Source organism: Crocodylus porosus, unplaced genomic scaffold (genome assembly GCF_001723895.1).
Source record: "Crocodylus porosus isolate Cpor-Errol unplaced genomic scaffold, CroPor_comp1, whole genome shotgun sequence".
Lineage (NCBI taxonomy): Eukaryota > Metazoa > Chordata > Crocodylia > Crocodylidae > Crocodylus > Crocodylus porosus.
The window spans coordinates 196,288,217-196,307,628 of NW_017728906.1; the positions used below are offsets into that span (position 1 = coordinate 196,288,217).

The 19,412-nt window shown below is 44.7% G+C and overlaps 1 protein-coding gene across 5 annotated transcripts in view; it reads left to right on the plus strand.

Moving 5' to 3' along the window:
- Positions 1-19,412, plus strand: part of TENM4 (teneurin transmembrane protein 4) — a 760,950-nt gene that overhangs the window by 658,029 nt on the left and 83,509 nt on the right. For all 5 annotated transcript variants that reach the window (XM_019530413.1, XM_019530416.1, XM_019530415.1 and 2 more), the window contains 2 exons: positions 9,157-9,276; positions 16,855-17,116. In XM_019530413.1, the coding sequence (XP_019385958.1) occupies positions 9,157-9,276; positions 16,855-17,116 (382 nt within the window). The remainder of the gene's footprint in view (positions 1-9,156; positions 9,277-16,854; positions 17,117-19,412) is intronic.

A 19,412-nucleotide genomic window follows, 5' to 3' on the forward strand; every position in this document is an offset into this window, starting at 1 on the left:
AGACATGTCTTGTGTGATAAATGGGAGTAGAGTCAGTAGCTCCATTGAGTGTAATAAAATCACCAGAAGAAACACATCCTGCATGGTATGAGGAAGTTCACTTTGTGATAAGGTAACACCCTGTTGAGTAGAGAGATTTGATGGTAATATTACTATATTGTTATATTACAGTGCTTCTCTAAACTAGAAAACAAGCTCACTGCTGCAGGGATCATCATTTTTCCCCTGAAGTGTACACAGGAAACCTGTTAAAACTTCCTAAATAAATACGTAGGCATTTCATGCCCATCCCCTGTCCAAGGCTGTGTATCTTCTTAATCCATTTTCAGCCTGACTTCTCCAGTTTACTGTGGGCTCTTTACAAACTAGCATAAGGCCCCTGTATAGTTAATAATCTTCTTCTGTGGTGCCCACAACACTAAGCTGTTTATATAATTAATGTTTAAACAAGGTGCCCTATTTAATCCTCCTGTCACTGTCTTGTGAGGACCGTGAGCTTTTAGGAGCAGGGACTGCTTTTGTTTTGTGTCCAGTACCATTGCCGGGGCTTTAAAAAAAGCATCCTCATCATTATTAGCAAGAATAATACAGAGAGAGTCAAAAGCAGATTAGCAAAATTCTTCACAGTTCAGTTTTGCCAGCTGCAAAGTATATCATTCATTTTGAGAGCATGTGCCTAGAAATGATGGTGTGTGGAAATCTTGTTTTTTAAAGTGACCTAATTCTCCATTGCAATGAGCAGAGCGAGCTTATCTTGTCAAAGATCCTGAAACCCACCCTGTACACAAGGCCTGAGAAACTAGAGTCCTGATTCTCTTTTCATTTGCATGGGGGTAGGTCAGGAATATGCCCTCTTGTAACTAAGTGAGAAAAGATTTAGATCATCGTTCCTTTGCTAGCCTTTGGGGTAATGAAAAGTAATGGATTTCACTTGCACCTGATTGCGCTGCACAGAGCGTCTTCATGTCAGATTGCATCCTCTACAGAAACTCTCCCTTCAAAGTACTTCTGCAGATTAAATAACTCGGTGTCAGTCTTCTCCCCTTTGTTTTCTATCTTCCAACAAGTTTCTCTCTACCTCACCTCCTCCATTTTCCTCTAAAAATCTGATGTGGAAAAACTTTTTTTTTTTTTCTTTTCATTAAAATGGCGAGTCAATGAGGCAGAGCGATCCAAGATGTTTCAGACGGCAGAAGCAGCAGAAGAAGTTTCTCTGTCCAAAAGTGGCCAGCTTGTTTGGCAGATCAGAGAGGAAGGGTATGCTTCCAGGCGGAGAGGTCAGGTTTGGAAAGCAGAGTGTAGTCTGTGGAGGGCACAGAGACAATCCAGGGAGCACGCAGCAGTCCTGACACGAAGGGATTCTGGAGGAAGTTGTTCTGCGGGTTGTGATCATCTGGTCATGGCTGTCTTGTAGGTGGGGCATGAACGCCTATATTTTTTCCCCACGTAACATCTTGGCAATCAAGTGGCATGGGCTAAAGCTGCTTTCTTTCGCATTTGGGGGGCCTACGGTGACGGAGCACTGGCCACTGCAAAAAATCATTGTCAGCTCAGAATGACTCAAGCAGTCACGAGTGTCAGGGGCAGATTCAAGCTGGCTCCAGAGGTGCCTATATTTGGGCACTGGACTGTCTCAAACCGTGGATCTCAACCTTTCTAGAGTCAACGCCCTCCCAAGTGCCTGCTCTGGGCTTTCACTTGTTTTTGGCTATCAAATAAAGAACAATTCTTCCTTTGCAGGGAACTCAAAAAGCCCGCAAGAGGCCAGGATGTTTTTGCCACTGTGGCTTCCTGTTTGAAATCTCGGGGTTTGGCTTGTGAGTCGTGTAGGTGCTGGACCAGCTGACAGTGGTAACTTTAGGCAGCACCAATGCTATCCTGAAAAGGATCTTACAGCCCCGGTGTGTAGCACTGAGATTGAGAATTATTGATCAAAAACTTAGGTGCTGTGCCCAGAAGGACACTAAAAATTGACAGGGTTTGCACACCTACGTTCCACAGACAGTCTCTGGGAAGACCTCCAAGGAGCAGCCCAGAAATGTGGGAAGCAGCTAGGGGAAGCCAGCAGGTAACACTCAGGTCTAGGGCAGTGTCTGAACTCCCAGCTCTCTAAGGCACCCGGCTCACGCTTTGACTTTGCTTGCCGCTGGCTGCACACTTGGGTGCCTCAGTCAAGAGAGCTGCTCCTATTCCACTGTTGACATATTCAGGTCCCTCGTTCTGTCAGTGAGCAGCCCCCCAGTGCGCCCTCAGCACCTGGCACCACTCCATGCTATGGAGATGCAAAGCTCCCCTTAACCAGGGATGAGGAGCAGCCCCTCCGCCTGCTCCCAGAAGGCAAGATCATTGCACACTCCTACTTCTCCTAGTCCTTCAGGGGACAGCATAATACACCTGCATTGAGTTATGCTTCAGCATCTAACTGGCAGGTAGAAGAGGATTAGGAGCGTCACAAACCCACACACCTTCTGCCCAAAAGCCTCATGGCCAGGACACTAGCCTAGAAAGTGGGAGACAAGGCTTCTAAGCCACTTCAGCCAGGAAAGTGCTCTAACCACCAGTCGGCGAGCTAGACAGCGTTGAATGTGTCCTCCATCTCTTCTGGTGTCCATCTCATGTGTCCCCCACCTCTTCTGACTGAGCAGCCGAGAGGGGGGGGAATCCAAGGACTAGAAGGAGACTAAGCCAGACTAAGCCAGCATAACTCTTAGGTCAGTTGTGAAGGAAGGGAGCCATGGGTTGTTCATCCATTTTATTCAATGCCCATGTTGTATAAAATAAGTAAAGTGCAGCAAGCAAGTGGAAGGAAAAGTGACTGTGTTGCTCAGTGGTTAGGGCACTCCACTGGGTTCTAGCCCCTGCTCCCAATACTATTTGTCCATCTTATCCGATGACTATTTAGTACATACTGCATGAAGGGAGCCAGCAGTACTTACAGAACCAGTTTGAACATAGCTACAGGTCTACACCAAGCAGGAAAGCTGGCAAAAATACATCATGTGGGGGCTTCAAGCTTGAGCGGTTACTAGGCAGAGAACTAAATCTGCACGTGAGACAAATAGATCGATACAGAAGACAAGGTAGATACTGTCTTCTGTAGCTTGTATAGTACCTGGCCTACACACCCGAACAGAACAGACTATAAAGCTAGAACTGTTATTTTACATCTTGATTAGTAAGAGCTTCATTCAGATACCTCAACTACCAACTGCAGTAGGTGTATTCATAAAACTACCCCAGCATTTTACAGTTTTTTTTAACCAGTTTAAGTAATAGACTGTGAATACAACATTTAACTTAACTGACTTCATTATTTAGAGCTGTACATTTTGTGGAAGGGTTGATAGGATGCAGAGATTTTTTTGCAAGACATTAACAGTTCAAAAATCCACACCCATAAACAAGGAGCTCATGCTTCTCTGACGCTCAAGAATTAGGGTCTCATAAATAGACCAGATGGATAGCAGAAATAAATAGAGCAGATAGGAGTTATTTGCTGCAGACAGCTTAAATCTGACTTTCCTTTCCAAAGCTCAGTCAGATCCATTGTATTTTTATTCTTCGTTGTTCTTTCTCTCCCGGGTCTCCCACTCCACCCATTCCTCCGAAGCAGAGCTGTGGGCTCAGGCGCGGGCCAGAACTGTCAGTACCACTTCAGCAGATCCTTGAATGTGCTGTTAGTCGGATCGCAATGCGTTAGTTCCTCCTCAATCTCACACTGGCATTCTGGTGCTCCCCTTCTTGGCAAGGCTCTGTGCCTAGCCTAATTAATTGTTTTGCATCCCAGCTGCCTAACATATGCCAAACTCTTGCAGGAGCTCACTTGTGTTAAACACAGCTGTGTGGGAGGCTTTCTGGATGGCTACTCTCTAATTTTCACTTGCCTTTTTCCCCTTTTTCCCCCCCTTACTTTAAGCCCTTTTTTGTTTAATAACCCAAGAACCTTTCATGCTCCTGTTTGCTTACCTAAGTGATGCCAATGCGTTTGCTGAGCTTTGAGTCTGCAAGCTTTCTTCAGTGGTGAACTAAACAGAAAGAACAAGAGTGTCACTGACTCAGGGAAAGGAGAAGTACCAAAAAATCTTGCTTTGGTGAAGGGAGAGAGTGTAAGGCACCATCTTCCCATCCCACCAGCAGGCCAGTGCCCTGAAGCTGCTCTAGGTTAGCTCTGCTATTAGTAGAAGCCAAGCATTTTACTGTACATCCCATGCCATATATCAGCGGTGGCCAACCTGCGGCTCTGGAGCCACATGCGGCTATTCAGAAGTTATTATGCATCTCCTTGAATCTTTGCACAGGCACATGGTGATCAGCTTCCATTTGAAGAGCCGCACGTGGCTCCAGAGCCATGGGTTGGCCACCCCTGCCATATATAAGCAAAAAGGTCCATCCACTGGCGACCTGAGATTGCATTTGTAATACCTTTTTTTAATAGTCTTTTCCTACAGCACTAGTCCCTGTGGCGTCTGAGTATGGCACAAGCCAAACACCACAGCATGATAAGAGCCTATGGACAAAAGAATAAGGCATCATGGTATTTATCCTCTGAGACCCCCATAAGAAGAGGAAGGACCAGAATCCCCATTTTACAGATGGAGAACTGAGACCTAGAAAAATAAATGACTTGACCAGTTCATACAGGAAATCTTCAGCAGAGCCTGGAAAAGGCTTAGATCTCTCCACATAGGCATCAAAGGCCCTAAACCAAGAATTATCTTCCTGTCCATTCTCCCTATGCGGCCCCATCTAGAACAGCATGTTCAATCCTGGGCACCTCAGTACCAAAACAATGTCAAGTGAACTGAAAGTAACTTCTAAGCAAATAAAAATAAATATAGGGTTTGATAATTATAGAAGGAAGGAACTGCAAATAGAAATTTAAATAATTTGACCAAATGGTGGCTAAGGCAGGGAGGGGGTCATTTTAATCATCTCTATATATTTGCAGCTTTTAAAAAGACGTTGTTTAGTGAGACACAGAGCAAGTCTACCCGTGCATTAATCCACCGTAATTGCTTAGTTTTTACAGGTACTAACTTAATGCATGGAAATCAGCACTCCTGTCGTAAGTGATGCTAATACTCAGTAAACTAATTCTACTGAATTTTAGCGCATTAGCATGGCTTTCACCATGATGTGCTTACGTGTAGTAGAATTGGTCTGCTGCGCCTTTAGCGTCTCATGTAGACGCGCCCACAGCGTGTTATGAATTCGTAGGATAATGTGCAGAAAAGAAATGTTTTGCATTACCAGAACATAATACCTAAAGGCAAAAAATCCTGAGGATCACATCATGCTTGTTTGAAGTCTCTGGGGGCGTTCCTGTTGATTCAAACAAGCATTGTATCAATATCAGGCCATATTACAGAATGGAGTCATTTCCCAAGGGAAGCCCTTCAGAAAAAGAAGAATCGTCACTTTGCCTGCTATAATATACTGAACACGTTGTCAGAACTGAACAAGTAACCAAGAATAAGGTGTTGGAAATCCCATGCTTCAGATACTGAAGATTAGACAGGAGTAAAGCATGGGAAGTATTCTGCAGCAAGCAAAGAACTTGGTGGCATGAGAATAAGTTCTGCTTGGCCGGAAAGCTGGTTACTTTTAAGTGACCTGCCAGGGATTTTTGCTTTGCAGATTTTTAGTATTCTGTAACCACAGGCATATTTTGATTTTGCATGTGTGTGAGTGAAAGAGCAAGAGAGAAAAAGTGTACACACATGCACATCTATGCCTCTGTGTGTGGCAAGTGGAATATGAATAGCATCGTAGAGAAAACAGGACAATTTCTGTAGACATGGAATAAAAAAAAGAAATGTGCTCCTGTCTTAGCTTACATTGGCCTGCAGGTTGTAGTCAGGAAATCAAGTGGACATTAGCTTAATCTGCTGGGGAATTAAGAATTACTTCGCAAAGGGATAGTGTACAATTGCTTTGTCTCCGAATTGCCATCTGGCAAGTCACACAAGAGCAATTTGGCAATGATTTAGCATTCCTCAATTATAGGGAAACCCCAATGGACAGATTTTTAAAAAACAGGGGGGTTGGGAACTGGTTATTGTAAAACAAGGGATTGGCACAGCCCAATGTAAAAGTTGTCTTCCAAAAAAGTCATGCAGGCAGGAGTTGCAACGTGTTGGTTCTTCAGCTGGAAGATAAGTCTCCAGCGAAGAGAGGTTCAGTTTTGCTCAACAACAGAAAACCATTTTGTGCTACCAGAACTAGACTAATGGAATAAATCTACCCTATTAACATGAAAGATAATTTTATGTAAATTTATTAGGAAACCTTCCTACTAGGGCTAAGAGTCTTTGCAGTACCACTTAACTTGTTTGTAGTATAATTGCATTTAGACCAAGGTCCTCTGAAGGAAACGGCTGACTAAATTAGCATTAACCAGGTTCCTGGGGGGCTTAGTGCATTGTGGGTAGTCCATCTTGCCTCCAGAAAGGACACATCGACACACAAGAGGCCAGCTGCTTACAATGCATAGTGCTAATTACTTTCCTCCGCCCACCCGCCAAATGGGACAGATTTCCTCACCTGGGGAACCAGAAGATTTGAGCATCTAACTTGGCAGTCTGGGTTTCAGTTTCTTTCTTATTCCTATCCCCACTTCACCTCCTTTATCTGAACTCAGATTTTTCCTTACTGCAATTGGGGAAAGACGTCCCCTGTGACAGAGAGTTGTCCTTATTGCATGTAAATAAGAAGTGGTTGGTTGTTAATGGTTCTTAGAGGTCTTCTGGATCAGGTGAACTCACCCAAGAGCTACTCATTTCTGAAGATGGCCAGGTATAGTCTAAATCAGTGAGCAAATCAATTAGCAAAAAAAAAAATAGGAGGGTGACAACTTGGAGAGTTGTCGAGCAAGAGAGCAGAATCGCTTGGTGAAATCTGGAAGTGCAAGTATACTTGTTCACGCTCTTCCTTTCAGGGTAGCTCTTTAGTTGCTGTCATCCTTTTGCCTGTAACTGTGTAGCCGTTACCTCTCCATGAAGATGTAAAGGCTCATGATAAAAGCAGAAGTCCAGATCCTCAGCTGATACAAGACAGTATAACTCCACTGCCATCAGATGAGCATCCAGCCCCGTATTATCATGTTACTCAAAAGCTAGTAACTGTTTAGAGCTGGAGAGAGTTACTGTCCTAATTGCTGATTGCAGGTTGCCAGGGCATCCAGAATGACACCTAAAACTTTTGGTGTCTCTTCATATCTTTGTGTTTAGTTCCTGGGAGGCAAAAGCAATCGGGCACCCCTTCAGCATGGCTTCACAAAACCATGCTATGTGTATAGCCCCTGGATATGCGCAGAAAGAACACACAGCCATTAGTGATTCAGCATGTGTGATTCCTCCTTCATGGTGATCTGTTGACTTCAGTGATTAGTTTGATCCTTTGTAGTATCTTAGTTGCTCTGTTTGTCAGGTAGGATTATTCATGCTTACCCCCTGCCACAAGGTAGTGCAAGTTCAGCTGTACATTTGTCCGGTGCTTTTTAACGATGCAGTACAAGCACAGATATTATTTTAACAATTGGCCTCATTCTTCTCTTACATTAGTGTTAATTGGGAATCATTCAGCTGAAACCAGCAGAACTACACCAGGTTAAAACTACTATAAATACATGAAAAGTCAGGTCTGCTATCCTATTTTTTCTTGGACTGAGCCAGAGAAACATGGGAATCCAATGACATTTCATGATGCCGCAGCATCAGATTGAACCTTCAGAAGCTTTTGTTCATTGCAAAGCTCCCTGCCTAAGTCAACAGGGAGTTCTGCTTAAGACTCCTTGACATGCCAAATGAGTTTACCTTCCGTCTTGTGGAATAAGTGCCCCATTAAGCTCTTCTTCACCACAAATCATCTTTGTTCTCCCTGTGCCATGCAGTTTGTGGCATCTCGGTGCACTACCTTGGCAATATCTTGAATACCCATGAAGTTGCATGTTAAATAAGAGACCGTATCTGTCCTTTCCTACGTATTGAGGGCCAAGTCCTCAGCAGCTATAAATCCATGTTTTGCTCCACCAAAGTCTCTCACTATAAATAGGTGGATAATAAATAGAGCGCTGATGATTTATGCTTGCTGAGGATTTGTCCCCAAGGCAGCACAAACATTGGCTTTCAAACTCCTCTGCCAGCTAGGATGACATTTTCTTCTAAGTTCACACATTGGGTCCTGCCGATACACAGATACCACAGTTCTTTGCTCTCCGTCAGAAATGGATCCTGAATGATCCCTCAGAGATCATTAGAGATGCACATTGATTTATGTTTTGAGAAAACTCCTGGCATCACAATATAGTATGATGTACAAATTAGGGCTTTGAACTGAGACTTTGGGATCAGGACTTTTTTTCTCTTTGGTCCTGCTACAGATTTATTGAGTGTCCTTGAGTGATTGAAATCCTCTTTTTATTTTCCGTCCCTGCAAAATGTTCACCTCTTCTTAGAAAGGATCAGGGCTTGGCAAGTGCTTTGAGCTCATCGAACAAAAAGCACTGCAGAAGTATGGCACACCCCAAATCGGTGTGACGTATAAAAGAGTATAATGCACAAAATATATAACCTGTGAAAGAACCTGCTGTTAGCAAACACAGTTCCCTATGCGTTCTGCAAAGGGACCAATCTAATCCTCATGATGTTGCCGTCACATTTTCCCCAAGCAATAACTTCTGCTTCTGACCTCTGGAAGAACTCCATCGCTAGGGCCACTGTGCCTCTTTGATCGTGAGGCCTTTCTCGCCAGAAACAAGCTCAGGCAGGATTTGGTGCATTTCCACCCTCCTGCAGTCTAAAACATGTGTTGTCCGTAAGTAGAACAATATTGTCAAGACACTGTGAAATTCAGTGGGCAAGAGCCCAATGTCAGTATATTATCATGTGCCCTGCAGGAACAGATTGTGCAGAGAAGTGCACGGCCCAGCCGCTGACTGTTCCAAGGGTAGGTCGTGCAGCCAAGCGCTGCCCTCCGTTGTGCACGCACAAGTCAGCGAGAGCTGTGTGCCACCACCCCCGGGGCATAATTTGGCCCCGTGCATTATGGTACTAGGTATTCCCGGTTGCAAGTGTTCACAGCATTTGGAGATGAGAAACATTTCCCCCATCTCTTGACACCAATCACCGTTTCTTCTCGTTTCTTTCCTTCCTGCAGGCATGCGTGTGTGATTCGAGGTCAGGTGATGACAGCAGACGGGACCCCTCTAGTTGGAGTGAACATCAGCTTTGTCAACAACCCTCTTTTTGGCTACACAATCAGCAGGCAAGATGGCAGGTACAGTAACTGCTGTACGGCTTATTGCATGTGTGCGCTGTAAATAGGACAGCCCTCGCCGGAGACAGACTGTCCCGTCAGACAGGAGATGCGACTGTTACTACCTAAATAATGTTATAGTCGTGCCAAGAAGTATCGGGGCCCAACTGTACTAGGTGCTGTACATTCATTTAAAATCTAGGGTTCCTGCCCCCAAACAACATATTCTTGAATTTTGAAGCAAAATTAATTAAATGTTTAAGATCAGGGGTTTGGTTTTTTAGAGGCAAGAGGCTAATATTTGAACTGTTACACTGAGTCGTAACAAAATCGGCATGAATCGGGACAATCTTCCATTTTACCATTTGTCTCCCAGAGCTAATTGGTTGTGTCTCTTTGAAAAACAAAAACAAAAGATGAGGAGTTTGTGACTGTCTGAGCTGTCCTTGTTCTATCTAATGCTGATTAACACCTTGAAGGGGAAGACTTGCCTCCACTGATTTTTAACACTTCTCCAGTCTGCCACTCGCATTAGGGATTCAGACTGGCTGGGCCAGAACAGCCAACAAGGTGATAATGAAAGAAATGAGTTGCATGCAATCTTGTCGCTCTCCCAGGGGACCTGGTGCCTACTGTACCACTGACAGGGACCAAATGTGTTCTAGCCATTGGAAGACAGGACAGGAAAAATCAGGGAATTGAGACATGGTTATGGACAACGGATGGTCTCAGTTAATTGAGGATGCATCGTAACAGAAGCTGGTGCTTCTTTAAGTCTTATGGTTTAGGACGACTTGAGAAAGACCTTCCATCGTTCACAGTTCTGCTGTAGTTTAATGCCGTTTGTCTCAGCGGAGGTACTGTTGATTTGCACTGAGATGAGGGTCAAGCGAAACTTCCTTGCTTGCAGAACAGATGCAGTACGAACAGAGCAAACTTTCCCCAGACGGCCACAGCCCTTGTCTCTATACAAGGGCCTCCTGTACGGTGGGTGGGTAAGAGGACAGAGGCCAGCTGCAATCCCGCTGACCTTTGCACCTTTAAGGCAGTAATGTCTCACAACCTAAGATGCCTGGTAGAGAGGGGGCTCTCAGCTAGATGATACATACAGCGGTGTAATCTGGGGGAAGCTCCCTCACATCATCCCCTTCCCAACTTCAGGCACAGAAGTGAGCCAGGGGCAGGAGGAGCAATAACTGCACCCGTGTGCTCCGGCTGAGTGATGGGAGCTACAGGGAACCATTACCAGTGAGCGTACAACCTCACTGCACAGGAGGTGTAAATCCAGCATCCCTCACAAGTACCAAGGTCGTTTCAAAACAATAAAAAGACCATGCTCAACTCAAGGACAGAATAAAAACCAGCCCCCTTGCCACTAGTCATGGCCGGGGTCCAACTCCAGGAGAATGGGTGGAGTTAGACAGCTCTTGCAGATACTGGGATTTTCTGATGCTTTCCTCTTGCTACATTTGTTGATGGGATGCTGTTGTTCAGCCTGGGGTGTCGTGCTAATGTCTGGTATTCAGCAAACAGCCAGGTTTTAAGTATCTTGAAAGATCAGAATAAGAAGGCAGTTGAGGGACAGAAAATGAATTTGGCATTTTTTCTCAGCTTCTCTTGCCTGACCTGGTGCAGTGCTACCAGTGTGCACTCAGGGATAGCAGTGTATGAACAGGTCAAGGTGCTAAAGCACAAGGAGATCCCGTCCATTTTTGTTGGTCTTGTCAACTGCCAAGGAAATCACTTCTGAACAAGTGGTGGCCTGGTCTGAATCTGTGAGCACAAAGCAAGGCATCAAGAAGACCCATGTTCTAATCCTGCATGTGCTGTTGATTTTGTGTGATATATCCCCTGAGTTAAACAGCCTGAGAAATGGAGAGACTCCGTCCTTGTCTGGCTCAGGGGAGTGCTTATTGATTAAATACTGTATGTAAAGAGCTGTCAAAAAAGCAAAGCACTATTGATATTATAAATGTTTCTATGTGCTTTGATGTGTATCCATAATGTTCCAGATACGGTAGGCAGTTCTTCTCCTAGCCATTTTCACAGACCCATTTTCGTCTGAGGCTGTCTGCATAGGGAAGTTGCACTGATTTGGCAAAATCAGCATAGAAACCAATTGAGTTAAATCCATGCAGCTCCTACATGCCTGCAAAATAAAAGGGTGCGCCCAAGGGAATTGCACCAATTTAGCTAAATTGTTGTCTAAACTGGTCTGTTTAAATCAGTGTGGCTTTCCTGAATAGACAGGGCTGACAATGACTATCCAACCTGGCATCCCAAATTGCAAATTGCAATGAACTGGAAGAAATTAGCACTTGGATTTTACGTCACCATAGATAGTTTCACTGTACTCTTGTTTATACAAGCAGGTTTCTCTTTGCTATTACACTAGTGAGCCGTACCATCCAGCGATTAAATTGTAGTCCTATGTCATTCAATGGCCAAACTTCTGTTGACTTATTGCAGGGGTCAGCAACCTACCACCTGCAGAGCCATGCTGTTTGGCCTGTGAAGCCAGAGGCTTCATCAGCATTCGGGCCTCAGAGGGCTTTGCCCGTGCCATGGCCAGGCAGTGAAGAGGAGCAGTGGCAGTGGGCAGGTCAGAAGTGCTGACCCACCTTAAACCTCAGCTGGGTTGTTTGTCCACTGCTCATAAAACACTGATGGCCACTGATTCACTTGTTTTAGGAGTTCACCCCACCTCACCCCCAGTATCCAGATTAAGAAATTAAATGCCTGTGTATATTGTCAGACTAGTCCTCATGGTACGCATATAGTTTAGGTACTCAGGCAAAAGGGAAATGAACAGGTTTCAGAGGGCATTACTAGATACTTGATTTTCCTTTATGATGAAGACTGCAGGACTGGCTGGTACAGGGGACTGGTAACAGATTAAAAAGTGTACTTTAAAATGAATCTTTTGCCTTAGATAAAGAATAAAAATGGTGGTTAATGGTGGCCAGAAGATGTTACAGGTTGGGTAGTGTTTCTGAACTAATCTAGGTGGTTGCATTGCTAAGAGGCCTTCCCACCATATTAGCTGGCACCATAATAATGGAAGTGGATGGCTAGGAGGCCTTCCCACCATATTAGCTGGCACCATCATTAGCTGTCTCCTCAGAGAAACCGAAGACCAACTGGACTGCAAACCCTGCAGCTAGGCTATGCAGGTAGCTTGCATTGCTGCTGGGTCTTTTGGGCCCATTGCATGCCTCACTCCTATGGCCTGTCCCTCTTGTTGCTAATGCTGCTTCAGTTTTAATTAGAATTGTATCTGTTAGGGTTCAATAAACTTGCTTTTAGTTCAGGACAACCATGTATTACCCTCCTTGCCTTAGCCTCCTGTAAGACCCATAGCATCATAGGGATGTAACACTGGCCTCTTTTCAGATAAACCAGCCCGTAAGTCCATCCAGAAAACAGGATTTTTACAATGGCAAGGAAACACTCCTCAGAGAGCAGGATCCCACCCCTGGTTCTTTCAGCCTGAAGGGTGTTTTGCTGACATCAATTTTGATTTCACTGCTGTTACTCTCTCACTCTCTCTTTTTTGGCTGGTTCATCAAGGTAACTTCAAGACTGAGCCTACAGAACCAGTAGCTGATGAGTGGCAGCGTCACCTGAAATGCATGGCAAGCCTGTGTTTCACAGCTGCTTGAGTCTGACATTAGATCGATGCCTTCCCTTCCATGTCATGTTTTATGTCCACAGGAGAAGCAAGCTTTTTTTTTTTTCTTTCCCTGCAGGTTAACATGCCTGTCCAAAGCTCATTAGAGCCCAGAGCTCTTAGCAACTCTACTTACCAATGAGTGAAGTGGAGGCGTTTCCAAAAATAGACCTTTCCTAGTTTTCTAGGCACTTGTTGGACATAATTTTCTTTCTTTTTTTTTATATTTAGCCCTTCCTTTGCCCCCTTTAGTGCTCAGCATCATGCAGAGTGAGGGCTTGCCAAATGCTAATTGACTGTTAAAAATGTTCTCATCAAAGCCCAAATGCTGTTCAGCTAGATGGCAAGCAGCAGCGAGCTCCTTGTTAGGTTTTTAAACACCAAGTACATAGGTCTGGGAAGATGATGCTCTCACTTCAGTCACCAAATAAACACCTTCCATACCATGAACTTCTGTGCATGACTTTTTCCTCCCCCTTTGTGGACTTAATTTAGCAGTCTTTTCTAAACAACTTTTTTGGGGGGGGGTTGCTTGTTTTGCTTTTTTTCCCTCAAACAGGGTTTAGATGCATCCCAAAGGCTTATGATAAGAAACTTAACTGGCTACCTCCCAGGGTAGTTCTTTAATAATTAGAGGGGTGGTTGTTAAAGACCTGAAAATCTTTTAATTAAACTGTGAATTTTAAAGGGTTTTTGGTTTGTGTTTTTTAATCAGCCACAGCAATTCTTGCCTTCTCTGGTTTTGCTTGAAAATCCACTGGAGGCTTTACAGCACTCTAAGGTCCCAATTCAGGATGGCCCTTAGGCATAGCTCTAAGGTGCTAAATGTGCTGTTGAAGCCGAGAGGTTGAATATAAGGATGACTTCCTTTACCCAAACCATTAACTAGGTGAAATAGGTGTTAGCAAATCTTGTCTGCAAGCTGACTGTACCAGGGAGTGCCAGGCTGAAACACATGGCATCGTTTCACATCCCCTACCCATTGAACCAAAAGTAGATAAGCTCCTTTTGTGCAATGCTGTGCATGAGACAAAAGTGATTAGAATAACCCAGGTTCAAAGAAATATACCACTCCTTTGGTTTTAAAGTCTAACAAAGGCCATTCCCCCCTGTCAGTGACTCAACTTTCACTTTCTTCACTCCTGTCTTCACATGGGAGTGAATCTAAGAGGATTTGGATAGACTGGGGCAGTGGGCGGATCAGACTGGGATGCAGTTTAACAAGGATAAGTGCAAGGTGCTGCACCTGGGAAGAAAGAGTCTCCAATATACCTATAGACTGAGAAGTACCATTCTGAGTACCATGGCAGTGGAAAGGGATCTTGGAGTCATAGTCAATGCAAAAATGAACACGAGTCACCAGTGTGACCAGGTAATAAGTAAGGCTAACCGCACTCTTTCTTGTATTAGTAGGTGCATCATGAGCAGGTCTAGGGAGGTGATACCTCCCCTCTATGCGGCACTGGTCAGGCCGCAGCTGGAGTACTGCGTCCAGTTTTGGGCGCTGCACTTCCAGAGGGATGTGGACAACATGGAGAGGGATCAGAGAAGGGCTTCTTGTATGGTTGAGGGCCTGCGGGTAAGATCCTATGAAGACAGACTGAGGGACCTGAATCTCTTCAGCCTCCACAAGAGAAAGCTGAGAGGTGATCTCGTGGCTGTCTACAAACTCGTCATGGGGAGTCAGCAGGGAATAGGGGATACTCTGTTTACTAGGGCACCCCTTGGGGTTACTAGAAATAACGGCTGCAGAGTAAAAGAGAGTAGATTTAGATTGGATATCAGGAAGAAATTCTTTACGGGGAGGGTTGCCAAAATCTGGAATGGGCTTCCAAGGCAGGTGATGCTTTCCCCTAACCTTGGAGGTATTCAAGAAAAGATCAGACAGGCACCGAGCTGGGGTTATTTAACCCCGGCACTTGTTCCTGGCTAGAGCAGGGGCTCAGACTTGATGATCTACTAGGTCCCTTCCAACCCTAGAAATCTGTGAAATCTATCTATGATCAGATGTTCCAAGGTGTACATTTCTGACATAAAAACAAGCAGGACAAGTAAATCCAAAGCAATGTCCTTTCACAGCTTTCCCCAAAGGAGCACAAGGACATCACCTTAGATTGTAACCTCTCTGGGGCAAGCACTGTCCTTTTGTTGTGTGTGTACAACACCTAGCATAATAGGGTTTTAGTCCAGGGCTGCTCCAGATCCAGCCTGCACGGCTCCCTGTGGGTCTGGGAAGTTGGTGGCAGGGGGGCAGTGATACTCTGCTGCCAAATCTCTGAACGCTGGATCTGGTGCCCAAACCCAGAGTGCAGGGCTTGGCAGCGTGGGAGCCCAGGAAGGTGCAGTGCCAGACCCGGGGACCCAATCCAGCACATAGGCAGTGTAAGGGGATGGTCCTGGGCTCTTAGAGCTCAATCCCGGTGCTCAAGGGGAAAGAGGTGACAGTGCCAGGCCGCTGGGACCCAATCCTGGCCCTCGGGAGCAGTGTCAGGCCCCCCAGGGCCCAATCCTGGCACACAAGGGGCAGGGGGAGGGTAGTGCTGGGTCATTGGGACACACTCCCAGCATGCAGGCGATATGAGGGGGCAGCACGACGCCTAGGGCCTGGTCCAGCCCACAGACAAGCCCTGCACCACTCAGCTGACCTGCTGGGCCAAAAGGTTGAGCAAATTTGTAGTCCACAGTGTAAATAATCTGTAACAACTGTATTTCTTACTCCTTTGCAAGTCACTGTTCAGATAACCACCAGCATTTTTCTTAGCGCATTTAAACACCTGTATAAAGACAACTCAGGCTTCCACTCAGGCTTCCGGCAGTGGAAATATTTAGACTAAAGACTAAATACAGGCATGCATTGAGTCTGATTTTTCAGGCAGCCCTCTGTAGGTATTGCCCATGTGTGGCTCCTCTGACAATCAGGCCATTTCATTTCAAGCCCATTTCCTGAAAAAGCAGCTCCTGCCCTTTCTGCACGCCAGTCACAGTTAGAGTTTTGATGAAGCCAGATGTGCCCTGCCCTTGGGAGAGATGCTATCACTAGCCCCCCAGATAGTGCAAGAAGCTGAGTTCTTTGTGCTTGATGTGTTAAAAAAGTCAGTAAAAGCTGTGGGAAAATACATAATCCGGAACTCAAGCCTGAGCAGGTAAATGAAGGAGAAACTGCTTTCCAGAGAGGTTATTTTACTGGGTAATCTATGTGAATTGTAACTGATGTTGATTGACATTGATTTAATGCAAGACCTTGCCCAAGTCCTTAAACTCTCTAGGCCAGTGGTTTTCAACCTGTTGTCAATGGACCCCTGGGGGTCCACAGACTATCTCTAAGAGGGGTCAGCTAAAGATGACTATGATCATTCAAAAGCAGGTGAATAGTCACACTTACAATTCCAAGGAGTCTGCACCTCCCTTCAAATTTTTCTAGGGGTCCACAAATGAAAAAATGTTGAAAACCACTGCTCTTGGAAGACTTCCCTGTCACCTAGTGGAAAACCAAAGTGCAGCCTGTGACCAACTCAGAGTTACCTGACTACCGTATCGTGTGGGAGCATTTCTGTTGCCCCCTCTTGGTGTGTTAGTGCCCCCCAGAGGGAAGAGCTGCATCACTTGGAGACACGCAGATATCTCACTGTAGCAATAATGGGGACATATGCACACCGTGCAAGTAGCAGAATTGCTCCCATGTATTAGGTGCTCAGAATCAGTCTCAAGTGGCATTTTGGTCATCCACTAAATGAAATCCAATTCTGTCCGTTGCATCTCAGTCAGTCTGCCTGTAAAATGGGGGTAGTAATGCCTCTAAACTCATATGGGCATTTGAAGCGTTAAGTCATTAACATGTGCAGAGTGCTATGGGACTGTTGCTTGGAAGGTGCTATAGACATGCAAAGTATCATTAGCATTAATATTTTATTACCTCTCTTAAAAAACAGCTTTGATCTTGTCACTATCGGCGGGATCTCCATTATCCTCCACTTTGAGCGGGCTCCTTTCATCACTCAAGAACACACACTGTGGCTGCCTTGGGATCGCTTTTTTGTAATGGAAACCATTGTCATGAGGCACGAAGAGAATGAGATTCCAAGCTGTGATCTCAGCAACTTCGCCCGCCCCAACCCCATTGTCTCCCCATCCCCGCTGACAGCATTTGCAAGCTCCTGTTCGGAGAAAGGCCCCATTGTTCCTGAAATCCAGGTAGGCATCTTCTGGCTGAAGAAAAGCTCTCGCCCCTTTCACTTCACTTGCCTGCCTTGAGCCAGGCAAATAGAGCTACATCCATCCTGGCATGCACATCGTATTTCACTCCTGTACTTGTTAAAACAAAGGTGTCCCCATTTTTGTGACACTGATGTGGGCTGTGTCGGCAATTTGCCAGGAAACCGGAGGCTTTGCCTGATTTACATATGTATTTACATACTTTTAAAAGTCACAAATAGGCACTCAGCCATAATGCTTTTTTTTCAACCCCTCCTAGATAAAAAGTACTTGCTGCTAGCATCCTCCAGCAGGGCAAAGCCTGCATCAGAATTGGTTTTGTCCTTGCTTTGAATCTGCAGGAAAAAGGTTGGCTCTGGGCTGCATTTGAGGAGATAACAGGCTCTCACCACAAGGCCTGTTTCTTTCTTATGCTGACCAGGACTAGATTTCACTCACCAGGTGGCAGAGAGGGCCTGAAACAGAGTTCTGGATCCGAGCTTCCCCAGACCGTATAGCTCTCCTGGTGCGTGCAGCAATCCAAAATGCATGGGCAATGACCAGACTGTGGAACAGAAGTGTTGTTTCCTCTCCTTCCATGATCGCCAGAACTTTTTTTAATAACAAAAAATTGCTTTTGAAGATTTTTTTTCTCACTGTATGAGGTGAACCAGCTTTGCAATCGGTTTTTGGGTAATATGTGATGTGTATGGCTGTCTATTACTTGTTGAACAGAACTTGGGGCTGGACCGCTCCCTCTGCCCTAGAGGCTTCCCGAGTTTCAATGTGTCCCTGGGGTAACATGTAAGCTTTCATACTGTTCTGTAAAAAGAGAATTTCATACTCCAACACTTGCAATACGCTAGGCCCTGCTTTTGGTCATAATTAGCAAATATTAATAGCCTGCCATATTGGAGCAATAATGTGAAATTGGCCTCTTTCTTGCTTGATTTCAGCTGGGTCACACAATGTTTATGAAAGGAGAATGTGGTCCATAAATGTTAGTAGAAATGCAAAAGGTAGTACTGTTAATCCCATCGTGGATAACCCCCAGTGAGCATCCATTTACCTTTACAGAACCAAATCCTGCAGTCCTTGCTCAGACAAAACTCCCATTAGAAATTAGTTTTGCAATTGATTGTGTGTGCTATGGTGAAGAAATTAAACAGGGACCAATAGTTCTTGCATTCTCTGGAGTGGGGCCTTTTGCCTGAATAAAGCCTGAAAGATTTGTCCCAGTGTTTTATTTGAAATACGTACAATCTGCCTCAAACTTTGATTCTTGATTCCACTTTAGTATCTTTTCCCCTAGTCAGCCAAAAACGAAGGAAGGGGAGATTTAACTCCGAAAGCAAAAAAAAAAAAAAAAAAAGGTTCTGCTCCATTTCATTTCCTACAGGTGTTACAGTAACCAGACAAGAGGCTCCTACTTGGTTTATTTAGACTAGAGATTCATAGGTGGGTTGTTAGATTATAATAACTAGGCTGATCGAACTACAATTACGGTAATTAGAACAAGGCGAGTTGTTCTTTTAGCTTGTGCTGAACTGGTTGAGTTAAAGCATGTTACCTTATTCTACATAAAATCTTCAAGGTTAAAGGAATTTGTAGCATGTACGTGAATAGGAGAACCAGGTGTTGAGAAGAAGTACAAGTCCACTAAAGTCTGTGAGAGTTTTACAACCGATTTCAATAGAGTTGGGCTTCACCCTTGATCTTCCTGATTCCTATGCTTTAGAACATATTTTATAAACCAGCCTAATAGGAAAGTGCTTGAAAAGTGAGTGCCATTGCATCCAGTTATGTATAGTTCCCAACAAAGATATGTTAAAAATAATGGACATTATCACACCTGTTCATTGGAGGCTTTAAGAATTGAATGGCTAGATGTACACCTTGCCAGGGTCATTTGACCCCAGTACTCTTTCCTGCCATGGCAGGGGGTTGGACTCGATGATCTGCTCAGATCCCTTCCGACCCTACAAACTATGAAACTATGCAACTATGAATACTAGTTGAATACTGGAACAAGAGGGCACACACTGAAATTTTCAGGAAACAGGCTTAAAACTAATAAAAGTACCTTTTTCCACAGTGTATGGTTAATTTGTTCAAAAAGGGACAAGGCAAATTCGTGGATGATGGATCCATTAATAGCTATTAAACATAGTAGTCAGAATTGTATTCTGTAGCATCTTTAAATCAACGATGGCAGATACCAAGGAGGTATGACGGGACCGTGCACTCTATATATTCCCTATTCATATGCTCTCCTTTTAAAATCCATTCTTATCAC